Here is an 18,735-nt window from a genome sequence, read left to right as displayed (position 1 = left end):
CTTTTCTTCAACTCTTAAATTGTTATGATTGTTTATCCTCCTAATGGAAAGCAAATACTGCTCAGGACTGCAGGCTCAGTTGCCAGCAACCTAATTTCCACAGGAGGTCATCCACTAATGAGATGTTGAGTACAGTCAGTTTTGCTTTCAAAGTTGGTACTGCCAATTCTGACCTCTCTAATACAGGTGTATAAAATACTTGTTCTCTCCAGGGTTTGGGTGTGCAACTGTGGGGAGAAATTCTCCTTCTGTGCCATTGTATAGTAGAAGCTTCTGGCAGTGTGTGTAGAGTTGGTGTCAGTACTGTTGGAATTTAAGCATGCATTGTATCTCTGTAGAAACTAGAGCCTGGAATGAGAATTAGTAACTCTCTTCTTTTATCCATCCAGATGGTAGCTTTTGCCAGAAAACCTCTTCACTTAAGCAGATGCTGTGAAGAATGACCTGTATCAATGGATGTGACACGTATGCAGGTTGGGTTTGGGTTGGCTTTTGTTGCAGCAGCAGCCCAGCTTTGCGTTTCTTATGGGAAAAAAACTGTGGGAAAAACCCTTCCAACCCCAACACAGCACTGGTTTGTATTTGAATATATATGCAAACCTGTATAGGGAAACCTTCTGAAGACTTCTGAATCCCAAACATCTGTTCTTTGGGTTTACACAGGGAATTGGTTGCATTAAGAAGTTGATTTATTTAGTTTTCTCTTAGCACAGGGGGATATCTCTTTACAGTAGATGGCAAATCACACGGATCAGAGGCTGTTTGACTCTTGCTGTTGAACTTAGTGGAACGTGAAGGTGAGTAACTGGAATTGCATGTCATGCTTTGGGCCACTGGGAAGGACAAAATGGCTTTGCTACTCTTTAATTACTTGCACTGTGTCCAGTTTTAATCAGCACAGTATAGGAGGGGCATTGAGGTACTGGAGTGGGTGCAGAGAAGGGCTGGGGAGAGGTCTGGCAGACATGACCTATGAGGAGCGGCTGAGGGAGCTGGGGGTGTTTAGTCTGGAGAAGAGGAGGCTGAGAGGGGATCTTATTGCCCTCTACAACTACCTAAAAGGAGGTTGTGGTGAGGCTGGAGCTGGTCTCTTCTCCTCAGTTACTAATGATAGGACAAGAGGAAGTGGCCTCAAGCTACGTGAAGAGAGGTTTAGTGCCAGGATTTCCTAGGTCGTGCAGGGACCAGAATGGTGCTGAGACACCAATGTGATGTGTAAGTCGAGCCCTTATGGCAGCTAAAAGAAATGCTTCTACAGAGAGCTAATACAAGGTGTATAATTCTGATAGATTGCACAACAGAGTATGGGCTGACCACATGCCCTAGGAGCAAATCTGACTGGCCAGCCCCCCGTAGTTCCCTCGCACAGCTAACTTTGCAGCTTCTCTGCCAACTTTTCACAGTTGTCTTCCCTGAAATTCCTTATCTCACATCCTTCTCTGTGTCCTAATGTTACCCCTCTTGCTCTCCCAGCAGTTTAGGTTGGCTGTTGGGAGGAAGTTCTTTCCTCAGTGGGTGGTCAGGCACTGGCACAGGCTGCCCAGGGAGGTGGTGGAGTCACCATGCCTGGAGGTGTTTAAGAGGAGAGTGGATGTGGTGCGTGAGGCTATGGTCTGGTGCTGAAGGATGCTGGGATGCAGGTTGGACTGGCTGATGCTGGTGGTCCTTTCCAAGCATAGTGATTCACAGTGATGAGATGTTGTGCTGAGGGGCTTGGTTTGGTAAAGGACTTGCCAACGTGAAACTCATGATTGGTGAAATAGAAAGAGCTGCGTGGTGCCTGGTACCCTGTGGTGTTGACTTTGGCAGTGTATAGGCACTCAAGACTGATGACAGAGGTGTGGCCAGCAGACTGAAAGGGGCGATTCTGCCGCTGTGCTCTGTCTGCTTGGTGAGACTTCACTTGGAGCATGTGTACAGCTCTGAGAGCCCCAAGCCAAGAGAGACATGAACCTACTCGTGCGAGTCCAGAGGAGGGCCACACAGATGATCTGGGCTGGAGCAGCTCTACAGAAATGGCTGAAAGAATTGGGACTGTTGAGTCTGGAGAAGAGATGGCACTAGGGAGACCTTGTAGCTACACTACAGAGTCTGAAGGGGCTATACAGGAAGGCTGGTGAAGGACTACTGAGAAGGGTTTGTAGTGGCAGGGTGAGGGGCTGTGGTTTTACACTGGAGTAGGATAGGCTCAGGTTGGGCGTAGCTCTTTACAACGAGAGTGGTGAAATACTGGAACAGGTTGCCCAGGCATGTGTTTGAGGCCCTGTCCCTGGAGACATTCAAGATCAGACTTGACATGGCCCTGGGCAGCCTGATCTACTTGGAAGTGTCCCTGTGCACTGCAGGGCAGGGTTGTTCAAGGTGACTTTTGAGGGTCCCTCCCAACTCAATGCCATCTGTGAATCTCTTCATGAGTTTTTTTAAGGATAAGACTTCAGATTTCTCTTAATCCAAGTTGATGTACAGGGTCAGAAGTCTTCTAAAATCAAAGTGGGTAGCAGGAGAGGAAACTTTTTTTGCACACTGCTGTTGTTCCTGTGGTGATGAAAAGTAGATCTTCAGTTGGTAGATACAGGGCGGTGTTCCTTCAGCAGCTCATAAAATGGTGCTGACCTTGTGCCAGTTCATCCAGTCACAACTACAGCTGAGTGCTCTCACTGCAAAGCCAGGGGACTGACCGACTGCCTTAGCTTTCACAATCGTGGTTACAGAGGTGGCTTCATTTCTGCTTTAACATACTCAAAAACACTTAACTCTGGGGCTTCTTTCTCTGCTGGCTTTTGCTCCTTTTCTTGTTACTGTATTGCTGTTTTTCTTGACTACAGCTTCTCCTTCTTGAAATTACTTTTATACAGGGCCAGAAAGTAGTGGTCTGCAAGCTTGGAAAGATCTGTTTCTTCCTTGTTGGAGTAGGGCATAGTGGAAGATACTACTCAGGTTTGAAACTGAAGACTGCTAGTGCTGTTCTCCAAGTTACCAGCAGCAGTGAGGTGAAGAGGAGTTGGCCTCTGTGCAGGTGGCAAAGCATGGTCTGGAATGGTGTCCAGTGTCAGTTACTAGAGTAGATATTAGGAAGTGATTCTTTACAGTGAGGGTGTGAGACACTGGAACAGGTTGTCAGGGGGGTTCATGAATGCTCCCTCCTTGGGGTATCATAGAATCAGCCTGGTTGGAAGAGACCTCTGAGATCATCCAGTCCAACCTAGCACCCAGCCCTGCCCAATCAACCAGACCATGGCACTAAGTGCCCCAGCCAGGCTTGGCTTCAACACCTCCAGGGACAGCAACTCCACCACCTCCCTGGGCAGCCCATTCCAATGCCAATCACTCTCTCTGCCAACAACTTCCTCCTAACATCCAGCCTAGACCTGCCCTGGCACAGCTTGAGACTGCACCCCCTTGTTCTGTTGCTGGGTGCCTGGCAGAAGAGCCCAACCCCACCTGGCTACAGCCTCCCTTCAGGGAGCTGCAGATACCAATGAGCTCTGCCCTGAGCCTCCTCTTCTGCAGGCTGCACACCCCCAGCTCCCTCAGCCTCTCCTCAACAGGGCTCTGCTCCAAGCAGCTTCCTTGCCCTTCTCTGGACACCTTCCAGTACCTGAACATCTCTCTTGAATGAAGGAGCCCAGAACTGGACACAGCACTCAAGGTGTGGCCTGAGCACAGGGGCACAAGAACCTCCCTTGTCCTGCTGCCCACACTGCTCCTGAGCCAGGCTAGGATGTCATTGGCTCTGCTGCCCTCCTGGGCACTGCTGCCTCCTGTTCAGCTCCTCTCTCCCAGCACCCCCAGCTCCCTTTCTGCCTGGCTGCTCTCAGCCACTCTGGCCCCAGCCTCTAGTGCTGCTTGGGGTCGTTGTGGCCGAAGTGCAGAACCCTGCACTTGGCCTTGTTCAGTCTCATCCCCTTGGCCTCTGCCCACCCATCCAGCCTGGCCAGGTCCCTCTGCAGGGCTCTCCTATTCAAGGCCAGGTTGGATGGGAAGCTACTGCTGCTAGGTTAGCACATTCCACGGGAGTTAGCTTGGTGAGTGGAGAAGTTTAGCAAATATCCTGGTTTAGCATTGGTGCTGCATGTCATTGGATGGATTCTGCGGCTTCTGGCCTCATTAATGTGAGCTGTCTCTTGCAGTGAGCTTAGCTGCCCTTGAATCACCTGATAGAAGATGATAAGCACTTGAGTCAGGATCTTGTGCAAAAGATTTTGAGGTCATCAGGTTCCATTGTCCTTCACTCCGGGAACTGAGATGTGATGAACTCCTCACCTGCAGCGCCTGGTTTGGGAAGGGTGGCAGACGTGCAGTTTGAACATAGCCTTTTCCCTTTGATGCCAAGAACTGGCAGCATTTTGTTTAGAACAAGGGTATCTCAGGACAACTGTTTTTCCTCAGATGCATTTTGTTTGCCCCCATAGCACTGCTGCTCAGGCCTGGGAATTTCTGCCACAGCTTTACTGGGAACGTGCTGTTACCCTGGCTGTTGAGTTTAGGGCCCTTAGAGCACCAGGTTCTCACTCTCGCATCCTTTGCCCCAAGCACAGGCCTGGAAGTTAGACATGAAGTTCTTTTTTTACACACTCTTGCAGCACTCATCGATGAGAGGGATCAGGAGGCTGGTTGGGACACCAGCAAGCCTGGGCTGCATTGCTGTAGCCATGAACAGGCTGGTTTCCCGGAACCGCCCTAGTGCTGATCCCAGCAGAAATGCCCACCGTGTGCAGCACCTGCTCCCCTTCCACCCACCCCACCCTGGTGTCTGCCCCCAGGCACTGAACGTTGCCTGGCATGTTCCAGCTCCTCTGCTCTTAGCTCTGCAACAGCATTCGTGCCACTTGCTGGAGAGGAGGATGGCAGAATACCAAAAGGGAGCAGTTCCCCTCTGATCTGGAAATCACAGAATCGGGCAGGTTGGAAGAGACCTCCAAGTTCATCCAGGCTTTGCCTGAACATCTCCAGGGATGGCAACTCCACCACCTCCCTGGGCAGTCCATTCCAATGCCAATCACTCTCTCTGCCAGCAACTTCCTCCTAACATCCAGCCTAGACCTCCCCTGGCACAGCTTGAGACTGTGTCCCCTTGTTCTGTTGCTGGGTGCCTGGCAGCAGAGCCCAACCCCACCTGGCTACAGCCTCCCTTCAGGCTGCTGCAGGCAGCAATGAGCTCTGCTCTGAGCCTCCTCTGCTGCAGGCTGCACACCCCCAGCTCCCTCAGCCTCTCCTCACAGGGCTCTGCTCCAGGCCCCTCACCAGCTTAGTTTCCCTTCTCTGGACACCTTCCAGTACTGCAACATCTCTCTGCAATGGAGGAGCCCAGAACTGGGCACAGCACTCAAGGGGTGGCCTGAGCAGTGCTGAGCACAGGGGCAGAAGAACCTCCCTTGTCCTGCTGGCCACACTGCTCCTGAGCCAGCCCAGGATGCCATTGGCTCTGCTGCCCTCCTGGGCACTGCTGCCTCAGCTTCAGCTACTCTCTACTAGCACCCCCAGGTCCCTCTCTGCCTGGCTGCTCTCAGCCACTCTGTCCCCAGCCTGCTTCAGGCTGTTGTGGCCAAAGTGCAGAACCCTGCACTTGGCCTTGTTCAATCTCACCCCACTGTCCTCTGCCCACCCATCCAGCCTGGCCAGGTCCCTCTGCAGGGCTCTCCTACCCTCCAACAGCTCCACAGCTGCTCCTAGATTGGTGTCATCTGCAAACCTACTGATGCTGGACTCAATCCCCTGCTCCAGATTATCAGTAAAGATACTGAACAGGACTGTGCCCAGCACTGACGCCTGGGACACACCACTGGTGACAGCTGCCAACTGGCTGTGGCACCATTCACCACCACTCTCTGGGCCCTGCCCTGCAGCCAGTTCTTGACCCGTATCAGAGTGAATCTTTCCATGGCAGGAGCTGCCAGCTGTGCCAGGAGCTTGTTGTGGCAGATGGTGCCAAAGGCTTTGCTGCAGTCCAGGTAGAGTCCATCCACAGCCTGTTCACCATCCACACATGTTCACTCTCCCTTATTAGATCAGGCTGCTGACAGTTGCCAGCTGTTCCCTGGCAACTGCTGTTCCCATGTGCTTTAAGCTTTGTCACTTCATATGGAGATGGGTAGGTTTAGACTGCATGTGAGGAGGAAGTTGTTGAGCAGGAGAGTGGTGAGAGGCTGGAGTGGGCTGCCCAGGGAGGTGGTTGAGGCCCCATGGCTGGAGGTGTTTGAGGCCAGGCTGGCTGAGGCTGTGTGCAGCCTGCTCTAGGGTAGGGTGTCCCTGGGCATGGCAGGGGGCTGGCACTGGCTGCTCCTTGTGGTGCCTTCCAACCCTGCCTGATTGTATGATTCTGTATACAGCCATGGATATGGCTATGGCTGTGCCTGTACCTGCAGAAGAAACACTTCTGGCTATACATTCTGCATGGGAAGTCTTGCATCAGCCTGTGAAATACAGGTGCCCTGGCCTGAGAGCAGCTCTTGAGCCACACACAGCTGCTGTGGGGAGGGGGATTGTGACTTCCAGGAAGTTGACTCTGGAGTTGCCATAAAACTGTAGGTGGTACAACAGGAGACATTACCATTGCCTGCAGCCAGCTCTAGGATTCCTGGGTAAGGAGCAGAAAGAACTTCTACTTGCAGCACTCACCTCAACCTAGGATTTAAATTTTCTGCTGCCCTTGTGCTTCTGCTGTTTAACACCAGAAAGAGCCCCTGAAAGCCACCTGCAGTCTGCTCAGTTTCCCACTTAGAAGGATATTGAGAAAAGGCAGTTTCAACGTTGAGCAAGACCTTCACCAACCAAATTGGTGCAAGTTTTGTCCTGATCGGGAGTTGTGTTGGGCAATACTGGAAATACTGGGTGCGACTTTGATCAATTTCCTGAGTGTGCAAACTACTCATCTGCATGTGGGTGGAGAGGCAAGAGGCTCTGGTTTCAGCCTAAACCAACTCTCTCAAGATATGGGGGGCAGGAGACTGTTCTTCACTGTTCTCCCTGGTGTGGAGGCTATCCAGAGGAGATTCTGAGGTGCTCTGGACCGTTGGTGTTAGTGCTAGCAGTGCCTCGCTGTGCATGTGCCCAGGCCTCTCCTGTGCCTCTGCTCTGCAGCCAGTGATGGTAGGCTCCAGGTCACATGGCTGCATGACACATGGCTCTCTATATAACAGGCTGCCTGGCGACTCCACTCAGGCTGTGCTGAACCTCCCTCTGCCTACCTGCCCTTCGTGCCAGAGACGGTACCTGCCACTATGATGCTTGGAGGCTTATCTGAGGCCAAGCCTGCCACTCCAGAAATCCAGCATATCGTTGACCAGGTGAGTTGTGATCTGTAGGAAGGTGAAGCTGTGTGCAAAGGGCTGACTCCTGAAGCTGTGTCCCACTGCACTCAGCACAGGTAAGGGCACACCTTTAGTGATGGCTTTTGGTTTGGGATGCTTAACCCAGACCGCAGGTTCCTGTTTGACAGAGCTTCCTCTGCTGCAATGCTCTCCGAGGTCACTTGGACCCTCTCTTTGCTTAACTCAGTACTCTTCCCCTTTATACCTTCTGAACCCATGGCTTATGTTCCAGTGGGGCAAGATCAAGCAGCTGTACAGCAGGAAAAGTCCTACCATGCCCAACACTACAGGAAGAACATTTTGGGCTCCCCAGTTGAAGAGGGACAGGGATCTGCTGGAGAGAGTCCAGCAGAGGGCCAGGAGGATGATGAGGGGACTGGAGGGCATGGCTTGGGACTTTTTAGTCTGGAAAAGAGAAGACTGAGAGGGGATCCAGTAAATGTTTATAAGTACCTGAGGGCTGGCCAGGAGTGGGGGACAGGCTCTGCTCACTGCTCCCTGGCAGAGGACAAGCAGCAATGGGTGTAAGCTGCAGCACAGGAGGTGCTGCCTCAACACAAGGGGGAACTTCTTTGCTGGAAGGGTCCCAGAGCACTGGCACAGGCTGCCCAGAGAGGCTGTGGGGTCTCCTTCTCTGGAGCCTTTCCAGGCCTGTCTGGATGTGTTCCTCTGTGCTCTGTGTGAGATAGGATTGTCCTGCTCTGGCAGGGGGTTGGACTGGATGATCTCCTTGGGTCCCTTCCAACCCCTGACGTCCTGTGAGCCTGTGAAAATTGAGGTGCTGGGAAAGGTCCAGGGAAAGACAACAAAGCTGGTGGAGGGTCTGGAGAATAGGTCTTGTGAGGAGCAGCTGAGGGAACTCAGCTTGTTTAGCATGCAGAAAAGGAGGCTGAGGGGAGATCACCTTGCTCTTTACAGCTCCCTGAAAGGAGGCTGTAGTGAGGTGGATGTCAGTCTCTTCTCTCTAGTAACGATGGATGGGATAAGGGCAAGTGGGCTCTGGTTGTGCCAGGGAAGGTTTAGGTTGGATGTGAGAAGATACTTCTTTGCTGAAAAGATTCTCGAAGGCTGCATCCTCATCTCTGCAGGAGGCTTAAAGATGCAGAGATGTGGTGCTAAGGGACATGGGCTGCCCAGGGAGGTGGTGGAGTCGCCGTCCCTGGAGGTGCTGAAGCCAAGCCTGGCTGAGGCACTCAGTGCCATGGTCTGGTTGATTGGATAGGGCTGGATGCTAGGTTGGGCTGGCTCAGCTTGGAGCTCTCTTCCAACCTGGTTGATTCTATGGTTCAGCACCAGACTTTGTAGAGTTTGATAATGGTTGGACTCAAGGATACTAAAGGACTTTTCCAACTTCTGTATAGGCTGTGAGTCCAGCCTGGTTTAGACCAGAAGGCAGCATTGAAAATGGGAATCTCCTTACTTGCCAGTCAGTATTTCCTCAGCACTCTGCACAGACAGGATACTGGCAAGCCTGAGACAAAGCACCTCTCTGTGCCATCCTTGTGCATAGCCAGGGGTAGCTCTGGCTTCCTGCAGTTAACATTCATGTGTGGTTCACAGGCCAGCTGTGCTATGCTAGCACTGAGGTCACTTGTTTGAAATTCAGGGTGGTGTATTTGAAGGGGAAGATACCTAACAGCAGTCATTCCTCACTGGAGGCTGGAGAGAACAAAGTGTGTGAGTATGAACTAGCACAAAGAGACAGAGCACAAGGTTATGAATAAATAAATAGCATTTTCTCTGCTGGTGTCAGGTATTTTCTAGAGTCACAGCTGTGACACAGAGGCTGCTGGTGAGCCAGTTGGACAAGGTGAGCTTGACACAAGGAAGGCAGGGTGAGTCCAGTCACCATGGTGGTTGGTTACAGGCAGCTATCCTGTTCCTGGAAGCAGCTCTGTAAACAGCACCTCTGCAGATCTCCTGATGTCCAGCAGTGCAGCAGCTTTTAAAATGAGTGTGTAGTGCCTCCTTCCTGAGGAGCAGGTGGGGAACAGCATGGCATGGGAAAGCTCCTTTCATGTCTCACATCTCATATTCCCACCCACCCCACCTCCCATTTTGGAAAGATGAGGGGACTTTTGGCAACTGCACAGAGTGTAACTTAGGCCTTCCTTGAAGGGAACAGAAATAGGAAGCAGGGGAGCTGATCATGTTGGCCTACACTGTTGCTCACTCCTGTGTCTGCTGGGCTCCCAGCTCCCTCTTTTGCTGTGCCACAGAGAACTGTGTTTGCACCAGTGGCATTCCTCATCTCCTTCACGCTTGCAGGCTAAGAGCAGGCAATGATGAAACCAGACTAAGGTTACCTGGAGTGTGTGTGCAGGGTCAGGGCCACTGCAAAATGCCTGTAAACCAGGCTGTGTGTGCTCAGGCCAGAGTCCAGATCTCTCAGCAGATTCTGCTGATCCTCCACACGGCTCCCCATGCCTCCCCATGTGGAGAGTGTAGTGATGGAATCATAGGATCAGGCAGGGTTGGAAGGCACCACAAGGAGCAGCCAGTGCCAGCCCCCTGCCATGCCCAGGGACACCCTACCCTAGAGCAGGCTGCACACAGCCTCAGCCAGCCTGGCCTCAAACACCTCCCTGGGCAGCCCACTCCAGCCTCTCACCACTCTCCTGCTCAACAACTTCCTCCTCACAGCCACTCTCACTCTCCTCACCTCCAGCTTTGCTCCATTCCCCCCACTCCTGGCACTCCCTCACAGCCTCAAAAGTCCCTCCCCAGCTTTTTTGTAGCCCCCTGCAGATGCTGGCAGGCCACAAGAAGGTCACCTGGGAGCCTCCTCTGCTCCAGCCTGCACAGCCCCAACTCTATACTATTGAGTTTACTTACGTGAGCATACTTGATGGTGCCTGGGATTGCTGATGGGGCAGAGTCCTACAAGTGCCTCTTAACAAAAGGCAGCCACTGCAATACACACTTCAGTCCCAAGTGCAAGATGATCTCCATTGCTGCTCTCTGGCATGTGCTGACTGCCATGGTGCTGGGCATCCTCAGCCACCAGGGAGGAGGAAGTGGGTTGAAGCTGGCTCAAGCCTGCTGTCCTCTAGAAGAATTTGCTCATTCTTTGGTTCTGACAGTTTGCATTGGGCAGAGCCCTGTGTTGAGTTTCCTCATGCTGCTCTGGCTGACTCAGGGAGGTTTTCTCCTTAGTACACTCACTGTGAGAAATGTTTGCCTCCAAGAAGCACCCTCTGGTCCCCCTTGTGTTGAGATAAGGTCACCTTCTTTGCAAAAGCTTGGCCAGCCACACCCTGCATTGTTCTCGGAGTTTCGTAGGCTCATCACCCTTGCCCAGCTCCTCTGAGCCTTCTGCCTCTCGTAGGGCCTTACTGAGCAGTTCTAGCTGGGTGTGTACACATGGGGGAGGGATGGAGTATGCGCTGGGGGGGGGTGATAAGAGGTTTCCAGAGGGGAGGTAATTTACTGCTCTGCATCCATCGGGAACGCCAGTGGAATCCCTCAGGAACTGCTCACACTGAGCTGTCTGCTTTATGGAAAGAATCAGATTGTCAGGGGCTGGAGGGGACCTCCAAAGCTCATCCAGTCCAAGCCCCCTGCCAGAGCAGGGTCACCTGCACCAGATCACACAGGAACACGTTCAGGCAGGTCTTGAATGCCACCAGAGAGGGAGACTCCACTCCATTCCCTTAATCATCTTTGCAGCTCTCTGCTGGACTCTCTCAGGCAGTTCTGTCTCCCTCTTGAACTGGGGGGCCCAGAACTGGACACAGTACTCCAGATGTGCAGCAGGTCAGTGCCCAACCTATCCTGCTCCCTTAGGGTTGTTCTTTCCCAGGTGCCAGGCTCTACACTTGCCCTTGTTGGATTTCATTAAGTTTCTTCCTGCCCAACCCTCAGCCTGTCCCAGTCTGGCTGAATGGCAGCACAGCCTTCTGGTGTGGCAGCCACTCCTCCCAGTTTGGTGGCATCAGCAAACTTGCTGGCAGTGCACTCTGTGCCCTCATCCAGGTCGTTGATGAATGTATTGAGCAGAACTGGTGCCAGTACTGACCCCTCTGGGACCTCTCTAATCAGAGGCCTCCAACTAGACTCTATCCCACTGGGCACAACTCCAGATCATCCAGGCCACAATGCAACGATGCAATGCTGTGGGATTTTGTGGTCTGCTAAGCAGAAGAGCAGTTGATGTGATTTGAGTCTCCTGTGTTACAGCAGTTGCCTAAAACTGAGCTGTTTTTCCACCTGAGGATGAAGGAGCTATCTGCCTGCCTGATTTTACTGGAGGCTCTGTCAGTCAGTAACAAGTGAGGGACTTAGTGGCCAGCGTTCAGAAGACCTCAGAAAACTGTAATGAACTGGCTCTTTTTTTTTCTTTTGTTGGTAATATCCAAAAGTTGTCACTTAGGAGCAGAGGAATAATTTGTATGTATCCAAAGCTGCCATTTCAGAGCATCCCAAGATCCCTGAGACCCAGATAGATGGAAGGCTCCTTTGAAAAAGAATTAAGGTCTAAGTGTCTAATTCCAGCAGGCTGCAGAATGCTGCTGGAGGAAAAGCTAGGAAAAGGGGATGGAGGTGTTGGTGTAAATGGAATTATTTGTGGTGTTCTGGGTTTAATTAATTAAAGATGTGGGTTTTGAAAGAATGGAAATTGGAGTGGCAGATCACAGGCTCACAGGATGCCAAGGCCTTGGAAGAGACCAAGGAGATCACTGAGTCCAACCCCCTGCCAGAGCAGGACCACACAATCTAGCTCAGATCACAGAGGAACACATCCAGACAGGCCTGGAAAGGCTCCACAGAAGCAGACCCCACAGCCTCTCTGGGCAGCCTGTGCCAGTGCTCTGGGACCCTTCCAGCAAAGAAGTTCCCCCTTGTGTTGAGGCAGAACCTCCTGTGCTGCAGCTTACACCCATTGCTGCTTGTGCTGTGCCAGGGAGCAGTGAGCAGAGCCTGTCCCCCCCTCCTGGCAGCCCTCAGATACTGATAAACATTGATCAAATCCCCTCTCAGTCTTCTCTTCTCCAGACTAAGCAGCCCCAGGGCCCTCAGCCTCTCCTCATCAGCCATGCCCTCCAGTCCCCTCATCATCCTCCTAGCCCTCTGCTGGACCCTCTGCAGCAGATCCTTGTGTCTCTCAAAGTGGGGAGCCCAAAACTGAACACAGTATTCAAGATGAGGTCTCAGCAGGGCAGAGTGGGAGGAGAACCTCCCTTGATCTGCTGGACACACTCCTGCTAACACACCCCAGGCTCCCATTGGCCTTCCTGGCCACAAGGGCACATTGCTGTACCATGGGGAACTTGTTAGCCACCAGCACCCCCAGGTCCCTCTGCACAGGGCTGCTCTCCAGCAGTCACCTCCCAGCCTGGACTGCTGCAGTTTGTTATTCCTCCCCAGGTGCAGGACTCTGCACTTGTCCTTGTTGAACCTCATCTGGTTCCTCTGTGCCCAGCTCAAGCCTGCCCAGGGCTCTCTGGATGGCAGCACAGCCTGCAGCTGCCTCAGCCAAGCCTCCCAGCCTGGTGTCAGCAGCAAACTTGCTGAGCAGACACTCTGTGCCCTCATCAGTGTGAAAGAAAAGCCTAAATATGAACCCTCCAACCATTTTTCCCCTTTCTTTTTGCAGGTGAAGCCAGAGTTTGAACGCAGGCAAAACCAGGCATGTGCCATCTTCAGAGCCATAGTGTATAAGTCTCAGGTGGTTTCTGGGTTCATCTACTTCATTAAGGTTTGTATTTATTCTAGGAGGAGGTACTTGTAGCTAAACAACGTAGGTGACTTGCACAGTGGCTTACTGCAGGAAAGACAAGCAAACGTATTGTAAAACCATCTGATGTGCCTGAGAGAGTGAAGCATTTGCTCCAGATGCTTAGAACATCCCCGTGTGGCACTGCTGTAGAACAGGAGGGGAAGTGCAGCCGCAGCAAGTCTGCTGATGCTGGAGAACTGGGAGGAGTGGCTGACTCCATCCAGCTCTCTGGAAGTGCTGGTGGACAACAAGGTCCCAGTGAGGCAGCAATGTGCCTTTGTAGCCAACAAGGCCAGTGGTATTCTGGGATGAATTAAGAGCATGGTGAGCAGGCCAAGCGAGGTTCTCCTGCTCTGCTCTGCCCTAGTGAGGCCACACCTGGAGGGTTGCATCCCGTTCTGGGCTCCCAGTTCAAGGGAGAAGGAAACTACTGGAGAGAGTCCAATGGAGGGCCACAAAAGTGATGAGGGACTGGAGCTTCTCTCTTGCAGGGAATGGCTGAGAAGCCTGGGGCTTATCAGCCAGGAGAAGAGTAGACTGAGAGGGGATCTCTTTTTGGTGGTGCACAGTGGCAGAACAAGGGGCAACAGGCACAAACTACAACACAGGAGGTTCTTCTGCTGTTAGCTGAAGGGAGGCTGGAGGGGGGAGGGGGTCAGCCTCTTCTCCTTGGTGGCCAGCACCAGCACTAGAGGAAATGGTTACAAGCTACACTAGGGCAGGTTTAGGCTGGCTATTAGGAAACAGTTCTTCACTGAAAGGGTTATCAACCATTGGGATGGTCTGACGAGGGCAGTGGTGGAGTCACTGCCCCTGGAGACATTTAAGCAGCAGGTGGATCTGGGACTCAGGAACATGATTCAGTGCTGACCCTTCAGCGCTGGGTCAAAGATTGGACTGGATGATCTCTCAGGTCTTCCAACCAGATATATTCTGTGATACACTTAAACATAAGGAAAAGCTTTCCAGTGAGAGTGCTGGAGCAGGCATCTCCTGCTCTGGAGACTTTCAAAGCCCAGCTGGATGTGTTCCTGTGCAGCCTGATCTAGGAGAACCTGCTTCAGTCAGGGCATGGATTAGATGATGTTCAGAGGTCCCTTCTAACCCCCACTAGTCTGTGGTACTGTAAAACATAAAAAGCATGCACAGTGCTGCTTCAGGTATCAGTGGTAACTCAATCATCTTGCCAAGACTATCAATTGCCTTAGGCACTCGGATTATTTAGTCCTAACTCTGGTGTCCTTTTCCCTTCAAGGCAGAGTAGCTTTCCCATTGTGTCTGTGCCCTTCAGTTATGTTTATGATAATGAATTTGAGGTCAGGCTGAGGATCTGGTGGAGGGTTGGAGTGTATTTAGTTTAATGCCACAAAAATGCAGTGCAGGCACCTCATGCTCAGGATGGTACTGAGAGACTACCTATGGCTAGTCAAAATCTTAGAATGGAATGGAATAGAACAGAACAGAACAGAATCAGCCTGGTTGGAAGAGACCTCTGAGATCATCCAGTCCAACCTTGCACCCAGCCCTGCCCAATCAACCAGACCATGGCACTAAGTGCCTCAGCCAAGCTTGGATTCAACACCTCCAGCCACGGCCACTCCACCACCTCCCTGGGCAGCCCATTCCAATGCCAATCACTCTCTCTGCCAACAACTTCCTCCTAACATCCAGCCTAGACCTGCCCTGGCACAGCTTGAGACTGTGCCCCCTTGTTCTGTTGCTGGCTGCCTGGCAGCAGAGCCCAACCCCACCTGGCTACAGCCTCCCTGCAGGGAGCTGCAGACAGCAATGAGCTCTGCCCTGAGCCTCCTCTGCTGCAGGCTGCACCCCCCCAGCTCCCTCAGCCTCTCCTCATAGGGTTTGTGCTCCAGGCCCCGCCCCAGCTTTGTCGCCCTCCTGTGGACACCTTCCAGCACCTCAACATCTCTCTGCAATGGAGGAGCCCAGAACTGGACACAGCACTCAAGGGGTGGCCTGAGCAGTGCTGAGTACAGGGGCAGAAGAACCTCCCTTGTCTTACTGGCCACACTGTTCTTCATCCAGGCCAGGATGCCATTGGCTCTCTTGGCTGCCTGGGCACACTGCTGGCTCTTATGTGAATGCTGTTCATGCTTCCTTTGCTCCTGGGAGCTGTGCTTTTGCTTCGTGGACAAGGTATTGGGTAACAAAGAGGAAGAGTTTCCCTGAAGGCTGCAGTAAAGCCAGAAGTCATGGCCAGTTGCAGTTCTTGCCTTACTGCCATGCTATTGCTAACCAAGACAATGTCAAGTACTTGTCTGCTGTAAGCCTCACAAGCCAGCTACTCAGAACTGAAGATGGACATGTTACCAAACCTGGAGAAGCTCCATTTCATACCAGTGCTGGACAGGGTGCAGCAGCACCTTCTCTAGCCCCTGCTTCTGCCAACAAAGCTTGGTCTAGGTGGCCCCTGATGCCGCTTCCACCCTGCTATTCTCTGATTGCATGATTTGTCTCTTCTTTCCCTATCTTTCAAGTGACAGGAAGCTGTTAGTCACTTTAGCCTCAACTGGAACAAGGTCTGTCACATAAGTCACTCTTTCATACCTCTGAATTTTACACATCAGTATTGTTTTACCAGCAGCCTTAAAGCTGAGATGTGATCCAGAGCAAGACAAACGCAGTGTAGCAGCCATCAGAAGGCATGGTGAAACCCTTAGAGCCCAAGGCATTAAACTTCCCCTTCATGCTATATCCCTCACAGACAGCTTAGCTCTGTGTGCATGAAATAATGTACAGCTTCAGGGTAAGTCTTTATGTGGTTTAGGCTGGATATCAGAAGAAAGTTCTTGGCTGAAAGGGTTCTCAAACACTGGACCAGGCTCCCCAGGAAGGTGGTTGAATCCCCATCCTTGGAGGTGTCTAAAAGACTCGGAGATGTGGTGCTGAGGGATGTGTTTTAGTAGAGAATGGTGGGACTCAGTGATCTTAAAGGTCTTTTCCAACCAAAGTGGTTCTGTAGGGACTTTCTGGTGATTGAGTTTATTTTGGCCACTCTTGCAGAAGCACCAAGCTGTGTCATGCTGTCAGTTCAGGCGCTGATGACTTTGGAATGATTCTGCAGATGAGTTTTGAATGGATCTTTCTGTTCCTTCTATCTTTGCATCTTGCCCTACTCTTGTGTCATTTAAGATTTAGTCACTGTCTCTGATCTCCTGCCATGAGTGTCTCAAGAAGATGTAAGGTGATGTGCTGGGCCCTCGATGACCAACAAAGAACACCATCAACACCTCTCCTGCTGTGTGTCCTGGTGCTTCCACACCCCAATCATCCTACTCATTTCCATTTCCTGGAGTCTGAGAGTGTCAGTACAGTTTTTCTGTGGGTGTAGACAGTTTCTGACATCAGTTACTATGCAGACTCAGGTTAAAAGCTGAAGTACAAATGAAGAAATGCCTAAAATTAAGCTCCTGAGCAAAGATATTCTTCCAAGCACGTAAGAGCATCGTTTTGTTTGGACCTGCTTTGAACCCATGATCCTCACTTTCCCACTGTTTTGGCTTCTAGGTCCAAGATTCTGAAGACAGTTTTGTCCACTTAAAGGTGCTTGAGGGCATTTCTCCTGAGAACCGAGCTCCCAGCCTTGAGGGTTTTCAGACTGGCAAAACCAGAGATGATCCTCTGACCTACTTCTGAGAGAAGAGGAGGAATGGCTGCCTCACTTGTACATCAGTGCTGCCTCTGTCAGTAAACACACCACAATAAAGCATGGTTTGAAAACTGCCTCTCCTGCCTGCCTAAAGCTTGAGCAGGCTCTGAAACACTCTTTAAAGCTGTCTCTGCCACTTAGGGCATATGGCTGTAAGACAGAGCACGCTCCTTTCAGCTCCTCTCTCCAAAGCAGTTACACATCCAAGACAAAGCCAAGGCCTCCTGAGGATACTTCAGGCACATCAGGCTATGTACAAAGCATGTAGAGGCTTTAAATGCACTCCTTAGAAACTGGGTGAAGATGGATGGATGGGTGGATGGATGGATGGATGGATGGATGGATGGATGGATGGATGGATGGATGGGGGAAGGAAGGGATAAATAGATCATTTCTGGCAGAAGGGAAGAGAGAAGCCAAAATTTGCCCCCTTGAGTGCAGCTCTGCTGTAGGAGAGCTGAATTTGGGGCAGGAAAGGACTGCTTGAAGGAGCAAGAGGACACAGGCCTCTACCTCAGCTGAGACAGCTGAATCCCAGCATTCAGCCCCTGGAGCAAGGAGTCACTGTGCTAACCTAGAGGACTTTACTGGACACCAGTGGAAGGACTTTTTACTGGACAGCAGTGGAATTCATTCCCCTTGGCTGGTTGCTTTTATTGGTAGCATCACCCACCTGTAATGACAGCAGCCTTCAAACGAGCTTGTAGGTGACAAAGGTATAGAGCAAGGCCAAGCCACAACACAAATGCTTCCCTCTTAGCAGCTGCTCAGGTGAGGGCCTTTGCATTACCTGCCAGTGCACTGGGGCTCAGGTAAAAGACAGGAAATGCCTGAATGGGTTTCACAGAAGCACAGAACCACTTTGGTTAGAAAAGACCTTTCAGATCATTGAGCCCAACTGTTACTGAAATCTGCCAAGGCTGGTGCCAACCCATGCCCCTCAGCACCATGGCCTTGCATCTTTTAGACACTTCCAGGAATGGGGGATTCAACCACCTCCCTGTGGAGCCTGTTCCAGTGTCTGAGAACCCTTTCAGTGAAGAAGTTTCTTCTATTATCCAATATAAACTTCTCCTAAGTACAACTTGAGGCCATTTCCTCTCCTGTCACTTGTTACTAAAGGGAAGATACTGACCACACCTCCTCCCCCCACCCCAACTCCAACCTCATTTCAGTGAGTTGTAGAGAGTGGAATACTGTGTTCAGTTTCTGGCTCCCCAGGTTCAGAGGGACAGGGATCTGCTGGAGAGAGTCCAGCAGAGGGCTAGGAGGATGATGAAGGGACTGGAGGGCATGGCTGATGAGGAGAGGCTGAGGGACCTGGGGCTGCTTAGTCTGGAGAAGAGAAGACTGAGAGGAGATTTGATCAATGTTTATCAGTACCTGAGGGCTGCCAGGAGGAGGGGACAGGCTCTGCTCACTGCTCCCTGGCATAGCACAAGCAGCAATGGGTGTAAGCTGCAGCACAGGAGGTGTTGCCTCAACACAAGGGGGAACTTCTTTGCTGGAAGGGTCCCAGAGCACTGGCACAGGCTGCCCAGAGAGGCTGTGGGGTCTCCTTCTCTGGAGCCTTTCCAGGCCTGTCTGGAGGTGTTCCTGTGTGCTCTGTGTTAGATAGGATTGCCCTGCTCTGGCAGGGGGTTGGACTGGATGCTCTCCTTGGGTCCCTTCCAATCCCTAACAGCCTGTGAGCCTGTGAACAAGAAGGGCTCCACTCAGCCTCCCGTTCTCCAGACTAAACAACGCCGGTTCCCCTCCTCCTGTCATCACCACTGACATCCTCTCACAAAGCAGTACATGGAGCCAATGCTCAGCTTTTTGACCTGTGAAAGCACTTTAGGGTGACCAGCACAAAAACAAGCCCCTGTGTCTCTGAAAGCACTCTGCTGTAGCAAAACAAGACGTGCCATGCTACGCCAGACTTACGCTCTCCCTTACATTTTCCTTAGCGTTCCTTTTGTTGCTGAAGCTTTTCTTGTCACCTTCCATGGCTCTCACCAGCTCAAAAGCATGTCTGACCAAAACATGAAATAAACATA

At 51.7% G+C, this 18,735-nt stretch overlaps 1 protein-coding gene across 1 annotated transcript; it reads left to right on the top strand.

Moving 5' to 3' along the window:
* The first annotated feature begins 1,619 nt into the window (after positions 1-1,619).
* Positions 1,620-16,787, top strand: LOC135175198 (cystatin-A-like). Its single transcript, XM_064142995.1, has 4 exons — positions 1,620-1,640; positions 7,140-7,286; positions 12,907-13,008; positions 16,555-16,787. Exons 1-4 carry the CDS (start codon positions 1,635-1,637, stop codon positions 16,681-16,683), a joined length of 384 nt encoding a protein of 127 aa, XP_063999065.1. The 5' UTR covers positions 1,620-1,634; the 3' UTR covers positions 16,684-16,787.
* The last annotated feature ends 1,948 nt before the right edge of the window (positions 16,788-18,735 follow it).

This window comes from Pogoniulus pusillus, chromosome 5 (genome assembly GCF_015220805.1).
Source record: "Pogoniulus pusillus isolate bPogPus1 chromosome 5, bPogPus1.pri, whole genome shotgun sequence".
Lineage (NCBI taxonomy): Eukaryota > Metazoa > Chordata > Aves > Piciformes > Lybiidae > Pogoniulus > Pogoniulus pusillus.
Note: the sequence above shows the minus strand (reverse complement) of the source record. Positions and strands in the feature narration are given on the sequence as shown.

Coding starts and splice junctions, on each gene's coding strand:
- LOC135175198 (XM_064142995.1), top strand. Junction 7,287..12,906: donor TCCAGCATATCGTTGACCAG/GTGAGTTGTGAT, acceptor TTCTTTTTGCAG/GTGAAGCCAGAGTTTGAACG. Junction 13,009..16,554: donor GGTTCATCTACTTCATTAAG/GTTTGTATTTAT, acceptor TTTGGCTTCTAG/GTCCAAGATTCTGAAGACAG.